The sequence below is a fragment of the Thermobia domestica genome, chromosome 11, assembly GCF_964235325.1.
Source record: "Thermobia domestica chromosome 11, izTheDome1.hap1.1, whole genome shotgun sequence".
Lineage (NCBI taxonomy): Eukaryota > Metazoa > Arthropoda > Insecta > Zygentoma > Lepismatidae > Thermobia > Thermobia domestica.
The window spans coordinates 159,246,436-159,265,384 of record NC_137464.1 but is presented as its reverse complement, the minus strand read 5'-3'; the positions used below and the strand labels follow the sequence as shown (position 1 = coordinate 159,265,384).

Genomic DNA, 18,949 nt, shown 5'->3' with positions numbered 1-18,949 from the left:
TTTAACCTTCTTGATGTTACTGAACCTTCACTAATTTAAGATAATTTACAAAAAATGCAAGAAATCAATTAATAACATATATAAAAATATAGAAATGTATTTTGAAGGAAAAAATAATTGGTGTACTCAAGACTCGAACTCGAGTTGCCTACTCAATAAGCAGACACCTTACCGACTTATCCACGGCACAACGTGCATTTTGTCGTGTCGAAGCTTTATTTCTAGTGTGTGTGTTACGTAACACCGCTATCAGATGTCAGTAGTCGTGCGATCACCCATTTCGCAGTTACGAAATCACTCTTTTAGCCCCCATTAATCTAATTTTTATATACCTATCTCTCTTTCTCTCTCTCTCTCTCTCTCTCCTCTCTCTCTCTCTCTCTCTCTCTCTCTCTCTCTATATATATATATATATATATATATATATATATATATATATATATATATATATATATATATATATATTGACAACAGTAAGTAAGAGTATAGATTAAGTTATTCTTGATTTTAATCTACAGAACAAATGCTTTTAATGAAAACATGGGGCCTGTTGCCGTAGATGGCTAAAGGCCGTAAATAAAATTCAAACTTCAAGTGTAACTTGGGTAACTCCCGACAATGGCTGATTTAAGACGTTTGATAGCGCGGGTAATGGCTGGTTTATAAACATACTTGCTATAGCGTGTGTAGGTAAGTGGTTACAGCGTCTGACTGTTATGCTAAGGGTCCGGGGTTCGAGTCTCGGCCTGGACTGAGGTACATTTTTTCAAGGAGTTAAATACTGTAAATTATGTTCGCGTTTGATGCTGAATGAGATTTATCCTATGAAGGGAGAAAGACCAGGACGGATACAGGGGGCAGGAGGAAAGACGGACACTGTTTATCCTTAAGTGCTAAAATTTAATTTATTCCCATGTCTTTTGCTCTTTCCTTTCCCTCTTTCCTTCTTTTCTCATTTTGTTTAGCTTTCCATACTTTTTCGGTCTCTGCATGATGCGTATTATTGTTTTCGTTTCCTTTGCATTAATTCCTATCTCTTTGATCTTAAAGTGAATGGAATTTCTGTAGATTTATCTCGTGGTTGTTTCTCTAAGTGATGCTCTCAGATAGTAATACTTTTTCCTCCAAATGGAGGAATATCCTGGCATGTTATGTTTTCGGGCATGTATTTGCTGTCATGTTGGTTGTCCAACTATCAGACATACAGTGAAACTATTCTGCTACTGGAAAAAGCTATCATTTCTTAAGTATTCAACCTCCAGTTTCTACTGTCGCTGACTGTACCAGATAGCAAGAAATGGCTCTCTGTAATCGGTTAAGTGTCACAAGAATGTGTTCCATCGTCACTCTAATCCAGTGATCACCAAACCGTCGATCGCGAGCTACTAGTAACTTGTGGGTACATTTTCGGTAGATCGCGTTAACGCTCCAGTTGGCTAACCTTGATTCCACCACTGAGCTGACGCGAACGACAGGAGGCGCTGACGACAACAACTGCTTGTTTCTGCCGCACAATTGCCGTTGTCAACCTCATCTATTAGTTGATTGTTAACACGTGGGGTTGTGTATGTTATGTTTATCGTGTGTATACTAGACATTTGCTAATTTGAATAGTTTGACTCCATATTTACTAGAAATGTAAGTTTATAGGTAATAATCAAATGTAAGACTTTTTTTTTAAGTTGGTAGTTTCTTTGGCTGGTAGCTCACAGTAGGATTCAAAAGACGGTATGGTAGCTCAGAAGCTTCATAAGTTTGGCGACCACTGCTCTAATCTCTATACTAAAACTGGAAGTGGTATAACTACTATCACTTCCGTTTTCAATAATAATTGAGAAAATATCACGCCATAAAAACCAAACTCCTTCACGTGGTGTGCACTTGAAAACGCTACTTGTTATATGCTTGGATCGATTAAAAACAAATTATAATGAATTTGTTATAAAGTTCAGTTTCCAGTTTACGTTAAACTTTAACGTAAATGGCTCGTCATTAGAGAATTTTGATCCATCTACAACAGTGGAGAATTGATATTTTAGTGATCAAACTAAAGACATGTACATGGACATAAAACACACACACTGCTTCTTTGTAAAACCTCACTTATATTCCCTTCAATTGGTGTTATCTGCGAGATATTCGCACATTAAGGAGAACTTTTAATTTTCGCATCTTAAGTATAATTTAAGACCAAAAATTGAAGGTCTATGTACACTCATGTCCAAAATTATTGTCTCATATCTATAACTATATTCTTGTAAGAATATAATTTGATAGTGATTTTGCAGGGTACTTTTAATACTGATACTATGTGTATAATCGGGAAATGTATATTTGTGGTAAATTTCATAGGGAAAAAAATATAAATACGAAAATTAGAATGAGTAAAACAAAATGTTGCTAAATGAACAAGAAACTTTTATTTTCGTTCTATTGTTCTTATTTACTGCTCTTCTGACATGAAATTTTGCACATACATGTCTTTGCCGATTATACACATACTAACATTATAAAAAATTCCGTGCTAATTCGTTATCAAATTATATTCCTTCAACAACATATTTATAGACATGCGACAATAATTTTGGACATGAGTGTACATATTTGGATTTGTGACCATAGTTTTCAGAACTGGCGCTTAAGTCAGAAGCAAATTTTTCCAGCTCTGCATATGTACATATACATACAGATATATATATATATAAGGGTCGTTCAAGGGTTATACGAGTTGACCGGGATTTTCGTACGTAAATAATCGATGAATAGCCGGATCATGATGAAACTTACGGGTGACGTGATGTATTCCTTTTCGAGTACCTAGCGCCCGGCATGACGTATTTGGCGCATGCGCAGCAGTTGCAGCGAACATGGCGGCAAGCAGTGTGTCTGTGGCTGTGGAGCAGCGGTGTGTAATGAAATTTCTTGTGAAGGAGAAAGTTAAACCAGCTGAAATTTTCAGAAGATTGCAAGCACTATATGGTGAACAAACGATGTCACGAACAAGAGTGTACGAATGGTGTGAACAGTTTCGCGAATTACGGGAGCAGGTGACAAATGAAGCGCATGGACACATTCGCCCGACTGCAGTCACACCATTGAATATCGCACGTGTTGAGCAAATGATTCTTGAGAACCGGCGAGTAACAGTGCAGGATATTGCTGCCGAGGAGAATATCAGTGTCGGGAGTGTTGAGACAATCATTCACGACCACTTACGCTTCCGCAAAATCTGTACAAGTTGGGTTCCCCGCCAGCTGACCTTTGATCAGAAGTGGACATGCATGACGGTCTGTGAACAGCTTCTGAATCGGTTTCGAGCCAAAGGTGATGAATTGTTGCATTCCCCCAGTGATTATCATTTGTTTGCACCCCTTAAAGACCATCTGAGAGGGAAGAAATTCATGACAGATGAAGCACTGCGGAATGATGTCCTCCAGTGGCTACGACAACAACAAGTTCTTTCTACGCCAAAGGAATTAGGGAGCTGCCACAACGATGGCAACGGTGCCTCGACGCACAGGGAGAATACTTTGAAACGCTGACATAGTTTGGTGCTTCTTGTGCTATCTGTTTCCTCTGAAGAAATAAAAGTCCCGGTCAACCTTGAACGACCCTTGTACATAAGAAAACAGTTCTCACTATCGATCTGTTCAAAATCTGTTATACGGTGCTATGCGAAATTCATCTGGTATATTGAGGAACGTACATAGGAGAGTGAGAAAAACATAACTACAAGTGAAAACAATAACGTTCTAGTTCTAATTTTAAAACCTACTTAAAATGTCGGACGACAATTACCCATAGGGTATATTCTACTGCTCTGCAAGTGTCTTCGTTTTGCGATAATGCTTGAAATCAGAGATGCCCATATTAAAATTCTCCTGCATTTGCGAAATTAACTGTGGTCAAGATCTAGTTCTTGTCAGTTGTCTTCTGTCCAAATTTAAATGCAGATTCATAGTCTTTGTAGAAAATGTTTTCATCAGCATCCCTCCAATACTAATAGATTACTATAGAATTTACGTATAAATTTAATTTCTTTTATTCAATGATGAAATTTTCTTATGTTTAGTTTGGGTGATATATATATATATATATATATATATATATATATATTTGCGTTGTATTTCTGAAATATTTAGCAATTCCAGTAAGACTGTTTCTTGATTCTTATATAAATCTATTCAGAGAACAGGAAACCTGGTGCATCACATTGATTCGGAAATTGTCCATTAAGCAGTTTTTATATCCTATGAAATATTTCTTAACCCCTTTTTTCCTGCTTTTAACACATACACTTAAATTTTATTTATTAAATATCTTTAAATTGGTATTGCCCGCCTTTTGAGCAACCCAGTCCACAGGTCTGACCGCGTGGATGACTGTGCCATTTCAATTTCCCAATATTATTTTTTAAGTGGATGTATTGGGTGACAGTTCTTTCCGATTTCAGGAAGATAATTTGTTCTTTGTTCTCTTTAGTTGATTTTGAACACAACCTTTTTCTTCTAGGATAAATATAAACAGCCACTGGTACAGATATTTAAATACATGTATACATAGGTTGTTTCTCATCTCAAGTCACGATTTTCATATGCGATAGTAGCCCCACCTATCACGAAGTGAATGGCATCACCAGTCCTATAGAATCATTGATCCGTAGTTTATGCGTGATGAACATTTGTGTTGTAGAATTTCACCGAAAATCGATTACTAGTTCTAAGACTATTTTTAGGGGTAGGTAGAAAATTCGTAAAACCTCCTAGAGAATAACATAATAATCTTAAGTTTAAAATTTGGTCTCGATACGTTGAACAATATGGCCTCTAGTTAAGTGTACATTAGGACGAACAGACGAACGGACGCACATACAGACAGATGTCGAAAAGTCGACAAGTCACTCTTTGGAATCTATGGGCCATGAAACTTGTAAATCCGTTGATTCGATACTTTCGTCGCTCGAAAGTAAAAAGAATTGCACTCAATCTACTGCGGTTAAAAATTATTTTTGGTGTTGATAATAAATCAGAGTAGCCAGTCCCTATAATTAATACATTTCTTACATTTATGGAAATTTTCTTCATAAAGATTTAAGCTTTATTGTCACAATGTAGTAAATGTGTAGAATATTTAAGAGTTCTATTGGAAAATGCAGTGAATTTACATTTGAGAACCATTGAAATCTAAGCACACCAAAGAAAGAGAGAAATAGTCATAGTCATCCTTCATTAAATTTACCTAATACTGGGTAATACCATGTAACTTCGGACATACTGGATTTTTGTTTAGATGCGAATTTACGAGGTGTGGCAGGTAAGTCAGACCGATGTGAATGGAATCGCTCATCAATGGACTCCGTACTTGTAGCAAAGTTCAGATATTCCTATTTCTTCGTTTCAGCTGCTGCCTCAAATAATTTTACACATTTTGATTTTGATTTAGGTCTCGGGACTTCGCAGGCCAGATCAGGTGCGACAGGGTGTCTATATGTTCCTCAAATTGTGGTACAAATGCTTTGAGCCTTATTATCTTAAAAGACGGGAATGTTTATTGCATATTCATCGTGAAAATGTTGGAGAAATGGCAATACCTGATCGCTGAGAATGTTCAATTAAGGATGCTAATTCATAATCACTCTCAATTGTAGAATGTGCTCAAATTTTCGTTTGTTAAACACCCCTACACCACCACAAAACCTCCTCCAGCTTGAACCACACTTGGGGTGAAATGCTTCATTCATCTTTCGGTGCACTTGATGCCTTGCATTATTGGAATACAGACAAAAATACGACTTGTCTGACCACATTTTACGTTTCTAGTTTGCTGAGGTTCAGTGTATGGTATTTCAGTCCATTGAGGAGTGTATGCACCGCAATTAGAAGCATACTTATTCGGGGTACTCAACTTAAAATATTCATGGCCATCGCAGTGTTTCTTCGGAAATTTATTTAGACTTACATTCACGGATTCCAACTACTCCCCTCGTGTTTGAAAACAAATTTTCCTTGACCAGGGGTGAAAATTATCGGCGGGCCCTCTAATCTGTTATTTTCCTGCAGGTTTGATGCCGTTTTACATTTACACATGTGTTTAAACTATTTCTTGTAGACAGTGACCTCTTTTAGTCATTTGGTCACATCTTTGCTTTGACTTATCTTGACGATATGCTTCCATGCAATCGACTGGTAACGATGAAGTACCTTTTATAACTATAGGAATGGACCAATGTTAGTTCTAGAAGTTAATTAATTTTTTGTCCGGTGTGCTTACGTGCAATATAGTAGTTGAATTTAGATTATTCTTCTAGTAGTCTGACGTATAAAAATAAAAAGACTTTCGAATTTGTCTTAAGATACACTTTTTATCTCTTTTCCCTTGCCAAGATATAACAATTCGTGAATCAACGTTGTAAATTGCACAATCTCGTGTTAACGTTTTAAGATAAAGGTAACTGTCACAATGGTTTACGAAATATTAAAGAGTTTTTCTTGAAAAATGTGGATTATATATATTTATTCAATATCTTTTAGGTGGTTACCACAATGTGCTGATGTCTTCCTGATTATGAAAGCCTGCTGGAGTCACTTAGTTCCGATGAAAAGGGGCGAGTCACTTCACCAAGTGGAAAGATTCTTCAACTGCGTAGCCTGTTTAATGTCATTGCAATTACGATCCGTAGTAATGAAATCTCTTAAACTTTTGCTTGAATTTCTGGAAACATACAAGGTGCGTATAGACTGTTTTGTAAACACAGCCATTTAGATAAATAAAACGAAATTATTAAATTCACATTTTATAATATACCTTTACTTACGAGACTAAACGATATATGTAGTAAACATTGAGTATGCTTAATAGAAAAACAGAAGAAATCTTGTTGCTGGACTGAAGGAGAATTGTAATCTACTCTCTCTAGTTGCTTTATTGTGACCACTAACTACACAGTTTTCGTTGTCTATTTCTTGAGTTCCAATATACCAAACAGCTTCTGGGAACTATTCTTCAGATTTTCAGTGACGACTATTTTGCTCTAAATGTGCAGGTGAATTTAAATCATTTCACCTTCACTGAATTTTAGTGCCTTGAGAAGAATGTTGACCTTCTCTGCTGGTCATATGGCTACTAGCTCGCGTGCCTTTATTTGGAAAATTCTGAAAATTCAAGTGTGCACAGACTTTTGACAATGACTGTACATGAAAATAATTTTTTGATTTTTTAGTGTATATGTATTTTATATACAAGCATGATAAATAACGCCATGCTTTTGAGCTTATTAATTTAAGTTCTTTTCTGAAAGTATCAAATGTTCATTTCATCTTAAAATAACTGTAATAGATATAATATGAATCAAAGTGATGCCTTTTAACCATATTTTTATTGGAATTTGGAAAAAAAAATTAAAAGTTAAAAAGTTAAAGATATTTATTTTGACCATAAAATAAATATCTTCATAATTTAACACAGATAGACTCTGTTATATTATTATTGTGATAACAACCTTTTTTGTGTGTGTGTGCTGTGCGAACCCTTAATAGATGATTACTTTCCTCATATGATTTCGGCAACCAACATTATTATCATGACTGCTACATACTGATTGAAGATGGTAGTTTAAAGATATTGTTTCATTGGTTCTTACATTGGGCTGAATACGAGGAATTTAGAAATTAGAATAAAAGAACATGCGAGAGACATAAAACTTCAGGATTCTGTGGTTTCTAGCTCATCAAAACACCTAGAAACATCCAAATACAACCTAAAGAAGATTAAAATTACTAGCCATCTTATTGTGGTTCGCATTAAGAAGGTTTTACTATATATAATGTATAATATTAATAGGAAGAAAAGAATTTCGAAGTCAACATGGAGAACAAAATAACTTAGCAGAAATCAGACAGGAACACATATAAACAAATAGTAGTATATGAATTATAAATTCTTTCATTGACACTTCATTATATTAGAAGCGGAAACTGAATGGAAAATCAAAAAATACTAAAGAGAAGAACGATATCTGGTACGCATTACAAAAAATAACATTAAAGATCTTTTCTATTGCAGGAGGGAAATGATTTTGGAGATGAATATATCGATCTTTTGTTTGTAAACACACCAGTGGTATTAATTGAACTCGAGCCAGTTCGACGATCTGATGAGATCAAATTTTCTCCAAGATTAGAAGATATACGCGCAACTGTGACTGGGTGGTTCACAAAAATTATTAATACAGCCAGAGAAATTCCACGAGTAGAAAAGTTGTTATTCCCAGGTAAGTAATTGTATAATGCGTCTTGGAGATTTCTTTTGACTTTGAGTCAAATTTGATAAACCATATAAACTAGGTTTTTAATCAATGAAACATAAAGAAAATGTGTTTGATTCTAATGTGTTTCCGTACTTTGTGTTCGGTAACCTATACTGCATTGATATAAATAACCTAGTACTTAAGTTAGACAAGGTGCTTCATAGCGACAATAAATTAAAAAGAAATGATCCGCAGAATATATATACAAGAATGGTTCATTTAATTCTCGGACTGATCCTGTCAAAAATTATAGGGATGAGTTATCATTTATTCATGCTTGTCCAATGTAGTTGCTTCATGCTTTTTCTGCTGTATCTGCATACCGATTCCAACATTGTCGCCATTGCTGGTGGCCGTCCTGGAACACCTGTTGTGGAATGTTTCGAGTTCCCTCGTTGTGTAATTTTCGATGTTCTGAATTTGCTAGTTTATTTTCCTTCAAGGTGGATTTCAGTATAAGGAACAGAAAAATGCCTCGTGGAGCTAGATCCGGCGAGTAGGGGTAGTAATGTACTACAGGGATGTTATTTTCGGCTAAGAAGTCGGACACCTCAGTTTTAATAGTTTGGCTATGTGGAATGAATTCGTCGTGCACGATTTAGAACATGTCAAAAACACAATTAGTAGCACTTTCACTCGGGATCGGACACGCCTGGCCGGTTTGGGTCTTAGTGATCCGTGACTTTATTGGAACGACGTTACCTAGGTTTCATGGTTGTATCCGTAAACTCCTGATTCATTCTCTGTGTGATACTTGACAGGAATGTCGGATGGTTGGCGGGTGTTTCCTCCAGTTTCTCCTGATGGTGACACTAGTGTCCTTTTGGTTCTGTATGAAGATTCTTGGATTTAATTTCGCCGATACATGTCGCATCCCTAAATCTTAAATTTGGTGACATGAGCCGCTAGAAATGTTTAACTACCATTCAATTTTACAATCAGTCGATGATCGGATGTGGCATATGCAAGTTTCTCTTCATTTCGACTCGCAGACAGGCGACAAGAATGGCAATCATTGTGCACGAACATTCTTCCAGCTTGAAGATGTGCAAACCACTGAAAGGTCAATGTACGACTCATTGATGCATCACCGAATTCTACTTGTAACATTTCATCTCTGTACTAGCTTCTCTCAGTTTAAAACAAAATTTTACGTAGATTTACTGTTCCTTTTGATCACTTATTTTACAATCCGACAAGGATCACACACACACACACACACACACACACACACACACACACACACACACACACGGAACCCAGTCACTTTTCACTTAACATTATCTGGGCTCAGGTTGGTTACAACATTGTACCATCATCATGAGATATTGCTACCTGTGTCTACCGTGAGGATTCCTTGCTACGATTGAGACTTTCTGAGAAGTAAGAAAAGAATATGGGTATTAAATGAACAGAACTTGTATATTATTTTGTTAGGCATTGTTGTTTAATTTGCAGTTGTGTATATAGTTGAATGAAAGATATCCCGAAGCGGAAATAGAAAATACTCCCATGTATTCTCTGTACTTTAATTTTTCTGTTACTTCTTCCCTACCTGTAAAGCGTTTTACCAAAAGTTTAGAATGTACTTTTTTTTATTGTGTTAGACCGAAAAAATATTTCAAAAGGTGGCACTAGAAAATAAAAGTTAGGTATTAGTAGAAAATGATGGAAAATAAAACGCTCGCTGTTTGTATTGAAAATTAAACACCTAGTGTTTGTACTAAAGGTGGCTCTTCAGCGTTTATGTATTATTGTTTCTGTGAAAAATGACTTATTCGCTTTTACATGTTACCAGGTGACTCATGTGGACTGTAAAGGGTCCCTGGTTCGATCAAAAGTCACGTGAGTTTGTAGTATACATAATTTCTGTAGGGTTCTCGTTTTTCCTCTACATCATCACATCAATTCTTTCATAATCATTCGCTGTCATTAATCATCTCTTCTTTAGCCTAAAGGGAATAATTGTGGAACATGAAACTTTGTGGAAATATCATTTCATTTCGTAACTCTTGTGCATCTACTGCTACGACTGATTCTAGCAAATCAGAACCGGGATGACTGACTTCAGCTGTAATTGAACCCAATCGACCTCTCAGCTCCCCGATCTTCTGCAGTAACATTAATAAGAAAACGCATGGTTAGTATAAATACAAACAAACTTGTTTCTCCGTTATCGAGAGAGAGAAAATTTGTGAATCAGTTCATCGTATTGTAATTTAGTGTCCCATGTTTTTTTTTTTTTTTTTTTTTTTTTTTTATATATATATATATATATATATATATATATAGGCCAAGGAGATGGCTAAATGAAAAAGAAATTATCTATGAAATAGAAAAACACGAACCGAAACACTCCGAGAAATCACCAACAAATTGTTTATTTATTCAAAATCTAGATGAAACCTTGACTCAAACTTGTAACACTCGCTCTATAGGTGAATGCTGTATTACTAAGTCATAGTTGACGGATATTTTACCGGGAAGACAATGTATAGTGATGGAGCTTTCACTGAAACAAGTTAAGTTAACTTGTTTCAGAAATTAACTCGAATAATGTTTCCTATTCATATTTTTATTTTGAAGAAGGTCGCGTATTCTTCTAACGTTTCACCTTGTACAGAAATTTGCCTACGACAAAAAAATGTTGAATTTGAACTACTTTTTCGGTTAGCAAATCTCCTTCCCCCACCACTGATTGTTTTATGTGACAGCTATTGGCTCGAACGATCGTCCGGCAGTGTAGTTTCTATTGTAGCAAACTCTTGCGTGGAATGGAAAGGAGAATGTCTTTCTACACCACTTTGTCAACTTGCCGAAGACTGTAAGATACGGGGACGGCGTCGAATAAGTGTCTGTTTTGGGAATCCACATCCACAGTAGAAAACCAAATCCGCAATTAATTGGCGAGACGCCTGGGTATTTCACAGGAATAAATGAAAATGAAATCACTCGAGCTCCCATCTCTTATGTTTTCCTTGCATAGAACGCCTGGGATAATCGAGTGGTATGGCTCAAGGCCTTGTCCATGTAGATCCATATATTTGTGGTCTCGACATCTTACAGGTGGGGGATGTGTCATAGAGTCCATGACGTTCTCTTGGAAGTAAAGTGCGTTGATTTTGATGTTGGAGGCACTTTGACGAATGGTGCTGTTCCCCGACTGCAATATCTTCTCATCACCAACAGAAATCCCTTGATAAACTTTTCCCTGCACTACAGCACAACGTGAGAACGGCTCTTGTAGTCTATTTGGCGGTAAGAAATGAATCGAACTCTGTTGGTCTGATATAGGTAGACCCACCTCTTGTCCGTGATACGGTTCCACTTACTCCCTAAGAGGTATGTTTTCTGTCATTTGTGAATCTCTCCTGGATATAGTGCTTTGAGCTGGAATTTCCGCATGCTTTGTGACGCGCTTTCAATACGAGGTTACCGTAATGTCATATATGGTACGTAATACCAAATGTTACATTTTCACTATAATTGTTAAGTTCTTTTTCTGCTTTTTCGTTCTTTTCAGAAATGGCTAATGAAAATTTGTATCTGACTGCAGTTGGTTATGAGGAAGATGAAGTAAAGGCGATTTATGAAGAAGCCCTTGAGTATTTTGACACTAACCTTATTGGTCCTCAAACATACAAAACTATGTATGATAAATATTTGTATATAATGAGCGAAAATGCAATGGCAGATCTAAAGGCTTTTATGGATCAGGATCCTTTTCCTCTCCTAAATGTCAGTATTTTAAATAGCTTCTTTATATTGAACATGCAAAATATTTTAGTTTTATTTTAAGAAGTAACTCGTGATCGTAACAATTTATTGAAAATGAGTAACTGATAATAAAGGTATATTTAAAACATATATTTGATTTCCATAAAACTAAGAACAGAAGTGTGTTCCCATCGCGCCTGCAGGTTACACAACCACGATATACTCAAAGGTGGGGAAAATTGCACAAGAATGTGTGATAGTATTTATTTTGACCAGAGAATTAAAGACCAAGTATATGTAATTAAGGTTCAAATTTGCAACATCAGTGCAATATCATATATATATATATATATATATATATATATAACGGGTTCCAGTTTTTTGAATTGTAGTCTGATATGTTAAGCTAACTACTACAATATACCTGAAACAGTGTATTTTATCTTTGAAAATCACCTCTGCAGTCTGTTAATCAGAACATTTATCTCCAGAGATGTAAAGAAAAAGAGAATGTATAAGATATATTAGTTTCATAAATAACTAAGGCAATGAGAATGTAGGTAGTCAGATTATCAGACAAATAAGAGAAGTAAAGGAAACTTTAAAAATCAAAACTTTTGAAAACGTATCACAGTATTGCAAGCGGTGATGATATTTATTGAGAAAAGCAAAAAGGCTAATACTCGCCACAAAAGATATATAGTAGAGTTTTCTTCTACATGTTATAAGTAGCGCATTCAGAAGTAACCTCTTCCTTCTTTGGCTTGTATAAAATTCAAAGAGGATTTAAAACGTGAAGGAGAATGTGGAAGGGTAAAAGTTAAGAAATGTAAAAACAAATCTTCTGTCAAAAAATTAAACATATGGGAATGGCACTAACTGTCATTGCTTTTTTACATTTCTTAACTATTTTTTCTTTTTAATCTTTCAAATTCTCCTTCATGCTTTAAATCCTTTTTGTATTTTATACAAGCCGAAGAAGGAAGAGGTTACTTCCGAAAGCGCTACTTGTTACATGTAGAAGAAAACTCTAATATATATCTTTTGCGGTGAGTGTTAGCATTTTTGCTTTTCTCATTTTAAAAACATTCTGGAGAGGTGCGAATGTGATTAAAATTGCTAATATGATGATATAATCTCTCTCTCTTCTTATATTTCAGTATACTTAATTTCAGTATACTTTCTTTTTCATTACTGAATTACGAGGCTAAAGGAGCCTGTTTAAAAACACCTCTGTTTCCAGATTTAAAACAGAAAAACATTTTTCCTTTCGTCCAGGATTTGATACCATGTTACATCTGTTTCTCCATGTGGTACTAACACTCTACCGCTGAGATAAATACAGAACAACTCCATTGTGATAATTCAAAATTGTATGTTCCTGTAACATGTAATGCTGACTGGGTTCTCTGATTTTAATTATTTACCATGACCTATTCACCAGTAGAAACAGTTTTTCCTTATCTCGTTTAAAATTTTGTTTGTTTTAAAAGTTTAGCAATAGAAACTTAGGAAACGCAAATAAATCGTAGGAATTAGTTTGTAGAAAAACGTAGGAATCAGCTTCTCTTAATATCTGTATAAACTTTTACCAAGGAGCATCTGTCAAACTTATTTGTTGACGATGTCCTCACTCATTTATGTGGTAATATGATAATGTTTTATCATAATATTATACATCGAAGAAATTAACAGACATAATTACCCGTCTGTTGTAAAGTTTCTTTTTTTATGATTTAAAAAAAAATAACTTTAATATTTTTAGAAACATAATTTTAAATTGTTTGAAAATATTTAAATAGATTAGGATGAAACGAATCATATGAAGAAACAATTTTTGGAACGGAAGATTAATGTTAACGAAATGACAAAGTTATATATATATATATATATATATATATATATATATATATATATATATATATATAAACCTGTGAGACTTAAACTGCTGGTAATCGAAAGAGTTGAAATTGCTATAGAATGCACACTAACCAACAACTTCACGAAGACAGTTTTGACAACTGCTCTTTGGTAAGCATGTATATAACATTATTGATAGATGTAGATTGCTCCACTGGCCCTTCACTGCCAAACATTGCCAATGTTTGTATTGCTCAGTGTTTTAAATGGATCAACGAATTGAATGAGTCAGGAAGAAGTCTTCTATATCTTACGAATAGGTCTTTGTAAACTCTTGAAATCAAACAAGCCAGCATTACACATTACAGAAACACACATTTTTAAGTTGTTACAAAGGAGTTCGCTTAGGGATAGAATGTTAGGGTAATAATTAACAGCTGTCCTAGCCCGAGTTTAAATCCTAGTCGAGAAAGAAAGAATAGTTTTGTTATTTCAATCTGGAAAATGTTTTTGTATGTCCTCTTTATCTCGTAATCTTGTAATGAAGAGGTTTTGACTCTAAAATAAAAATACTAAGATATGAGAAAAGGAAAAGAGAAATTACATTATTATATTGGTAATTTTAATCATGTTTGCGCCTGTCTAGGATGTTTTGAAAAGTTTAGATTTTTAGATCCTTTCCCCCTTCTTTTATCTGTCTTCATTCTCATTGTCTTAATTGTTTAATGAATCAAATATTTTTTTATATGTTCTCTCTTCCTATAGAACTTTGGAGGTGAATGTTCTGACAAATAGACGCAGATGTGATTTTTTAAAAATAAGATTCACTGTCATTTATATATATTGAGGTGCTTAGTTTAACATATGGGACAACAAATCGAGAAACTGGAATTGATATTTTTTTCAGAGATGATATTGCACAGATCTGAGCCTGGATATCGTAGAGCAATTACTCTTTAGTTCTCTAGTCAAAATAAATACTGTGTTAAACATTCTTGTGCAATTTGCCCTACCTTTGAGTAAATCATAATCTGCAAGTGGGATGAAAATGTACTTTTGTCCAAGTGGATGCACAGTATAGTCTATATCTGATAAATGTTTAGAAACAAATGAATAGGTTCGATTTGTTCTAACATGCATTATACGATACAGTACTATCGTAAATAACATTTAACAAATAGTATTAAAATATCGATACGTAACAGTTTCACCAACCAACTAAACCTTTGGTTTCATCAGACACATTCAAGATAGAATATTAAGAAGCAAAGACTGAAATATGAAGTCCGAGATTGTAGGCCAAGTAAACGCGGGGGTCTTGTAGTTACCAAAAATTTAAGTTAGAAGTCATAAAAGAGAACAATTTTAGAGCGGAAATGACCGATTATGAAAAATTTGAGATGCAGTCATACATGTAACTTGGACCATACACTCATAAAGAGCCAACAAGGTGTACAAACTGCTCTCAAATTTCAAAGGAATACAAAATAGATCAGTTACAAAATCAGGAATACAAAGTTACTGTTATTCAGAGATTAGGATTATATTGTAATGTCCCACGTGGTGTTGTGCATAAACAATTCTACACGCCAATATTTACAAACACCGCCACTGGTTTAGCAAGAGGCTTCCACACCAGATGGATCTGCTATCACCTGCAGACGATGGGCTTCTGGCCCACGGAACAGGCGACGATCACGGAGCAACAGCGCCACCGCCACCCAAGGACCTCTATAAATTGGCTGGACGACGGCAATTCTGTACCAATTCATTGGTGCCCCTCATATTGTTTGCTTCGGAACCTTAGGAGTAACCTAACCCCAGGCCTCTAGTCTGCTTCGGGACTACGCCTTTTCTTTCTCCTGTCCTAGCCTGCTTCGGGGCTCTGTTGGCCACCTAACCAACCCACTGCTTGCATCGGAGCTTTGGACCCCTAACTCCACTCTGCCTAGCCTGCTTTGGGGCTTTGCAGAAATCCTGTCTCTGACCTTACGGTCAAAGACTACCTATAGCTAACCTTGTAAATTTGAAGATATCATTTGTGTAGTATTTTGTAAAAATACTTTTTATAGTGGAACTTTTATAATAAACGCCGGTAGTGGGAGTCGATTCCGGACACTATTTTTATTAACGGTCTACCTATAACCTATATGGCACAAAGTTTTACAATATTTTAATTTTTCTTTAAAATATAAATAAAACGTAAATATAGGTTGTTTGTTTGAGACTCTCCCGCACTGTAACCATATAAAGGACATGTAGAGGGGAGAAGGTCAATTACGAAATTGTTGATTTTTTGTTCAGAAAAAATGTCGAATTACTGTATTGTCCGTACCCATCTGATTTAACACCTATTGAATTCTTTTTGTTCCCACTCATGAAAAATAAGATGAGTGATGAGCGATTTGTGTCACTTGAAGCAGCTGTTGACACATTCCAAAAAGTGAGCAGTATCTGAGGTTCTTCTTTAAACTGCTGTGAAAAATAAATGAATAGGCTTAAACAAACAAAGATAATTTAAACATAGATAGGTTTATTCTTCGAATTTTATAATGGCGGAACACTATCGCTACTGTCACTTTTCCAGCAGACCTCATATTTAACGTATAATTCGGACCACATGACATGGAGTTACTTAAATTCTGCGTTGATATTGTGATTTGTTTTTTCTCCGACTGTAATAACCATATCTCTATTAATTGTCTAATAGAACTTCCTGTATTTTTTAGTTTTACGATTATAAATTATAAGAGATAGAACCAAAGCACTCAAACTAAAAGCAATCGTTCTCTCATTAAGCTACTCTGAACTTGAGCCAATCACAGAAATATGCTTCGAAAAGATAAATTCAAGTAAGTGCTAACGGGTTCGATACCCGATGGTTCCTTTCAGGCCAGCCATCTTGAGTGAGGTTTTTCCTTGGTTTCCCCAGTGGTCCCCCCCTTATGTCCATGACGCACCCCCCCTCAATTGTCTATCCGTAGGTGTTCTCCCATGAAAAAAAAATCTTTTCGATTAATTTTTACACCCCCTCAAACATATTTATATAAATTTTCAACCCCCCCAAATATTTCAATGACGCAGTTTGCGTCATAGGCCCCCCTTGTGGGCCCCCCTGGTTTCCCTCATTCACACCAGGCAAATGCCAGGATGGTACCTAACATAATGGTCCCAGGCCGCTTTCTTCCTCCCCCAATCCTTTCTTTTCATTGGATAGTGTGCTCGCCAAGGGATGTCATCTGTCATATACCTGACGGGCTAAATGACCGTAAATGCCGACAGCTCAGAAGTCTAATTCCTAATCCTAATCAAATAAGTGCTAAATGTTTATGAAAATAAGTTTGTCGATTGGCAGATTTATACCAAAATCTGGAATGGGATTTTTTAAACCTCATTTCTATGTCTTCTATAAGTAATCATTATACAAGGTGTGTTCAAAAAGTATCGAACCTTAGTTTTTCCCGCGTAAACCAGTGAAGCGCGGGAGATTTTATTCAATGCAGATGTAGAGGGAACACTTATACGCATCGTAATTTTATTGCCGCCTGCAGAAAGCGTCAGTATCTGGCAACCGGCCAACGAGTGAAGACGCGTAGTGAGTGGTTGTTGGATTTCAGTTTCTTGTAAAATGATAGAAAAAAAATTGAGCAGCAACATTGCATCAAATTTTGTCAAAAGCTTGGGGATACCCAAGCGGAAACCATTCAATCGGGTCGGTACACTCAATTTTGAACGAGAATTTGGGCATGAGAAGGGTGTCCGCGAAACTTGATTCAGTCTTTCATCGCCAAACACAACATTCCTGTGTGTCGTCAGGCTTCCTACTCACCCGATATGGCTCCGTGTGACTTTTGGTTATCTCTCAAGCTAAAAATGCTACTAAAGGACGGGATTTGAGTCAAGACAAAACATCATGCGGAATTCGATGGTACAGTTGCTTACCATTCCAAAAACTGCGTTCCAGAAGTGTTTAAACAATGGTGGGAACGCTGGGAGAAGTGTGTGCATTATCAAGGAGACTACTTTGAAGGGGATCAGTGTTTCGAATTTCCAACTCAATAAACGTATTTTTGCCAACCAAAGGTTCGATACTTTTTGAACACATCATATAAATTTCATTGAAGTGAAATGAAATAACGCAAAGATAGAAATGGTGAAACATCCAGAAAAGTTTATTTAGTGAGTCTTTGAATAATGAATTTTTAAAAGAACCATCAAATGTTTTATATGGGGTACTGTGTTTTACGGGTGAGAAAGTACGGTGACGAAAAATAACTAGAAGTTTTCGAACTGTAGAAGTGGAGTAGAATTTAGTAAAATAACTGAAGCGAACGGACAACCAACGAGGAAGTGTTGGGAATAGTTAGTTCTAGAGGTAGTTTAAAAGTAGTAGTAGAAGTGAAGATAATTGAAAAGAGTAAACTGAAATAGTTAAGATGGAGAAATTATTGCATCCTAAGGGATATGATAGAAGGTGACGTAGAAGGAAAAGGATAGAGAGAGGGGCGAAATATATTACAATTAATGAAAGATAGTAAAACTGGTCATTCCTATGTAGAGATGCAAAAAAGCCGGCTTTTTTGAATCGATGGTTTTTTTCACATAAAAAGCCGGCTTTTTTGGGAAAAAAACGAGAATTTTGGAAATTTTGGCTTTTTTCAACTTCATGATTTTTCTATCTAAATAGCTTTCTTATAGTATATTCCATAGTTAGATAAGAATTCCATGACCTGAATGTCATATTTCGCTCTGAAATTCACCATCAAGATGGATGGAGCACATGTTTTACGAATTAAAGCTAACATGAAGAATGTAGTATTTGAGGGTAATTTTAGAGGCTATTTAACTTTATTTTAACTTTTGAGTTATCAACATCTTTTTTCTTCTCTAGTTTGTCATCCGTGTTTCATTTCTAAGAGCTTTTAGTACTCTAGCTTCTAGCGCAAAAGTTAAACTTGCCCGTTTTTCTATTTATCCGTCAAAGCGTACGTTTTTCAATATATCCGTCAAACCGTACTTCCACATTTCTGTTATACTGTAGCTGTGAAGTGATTTAGCATTAATTTT

General features: G+C 35.6%; 1 protein-coding gene across 3 annotated transcripts in view; it reads left to right on the top strand.

The window, feature by feature from the left end:
• Dnah3 (dynein heavy chain 3, axonemal) overlaps nt 1–18,949 on the top strand; it is a 567,072-nt gene that overhangs the window by 101,826 nt on the left and 446,297 nt on the right. For all 3 annotated transcript variants that reach the window (XM_081731270.1, XM_081731268.1, XM_081731267.1), the window contains exons 9-11: nt 6,531–6,726; nt 8,062–8,269; nt 11,829–12,043. In XM_081731270.1, coding sequence (XP_081587396.1) covers nt 6,531–6,726; nt 8,062–8,269; nt 11,829–12,043 — 619 coding nt within the window. The remainder of the gene's footprint in view (nt 1–6,530; nt 6,727–8,061; nt 8,270–11,828; nt 12,044–18,949) is intronic.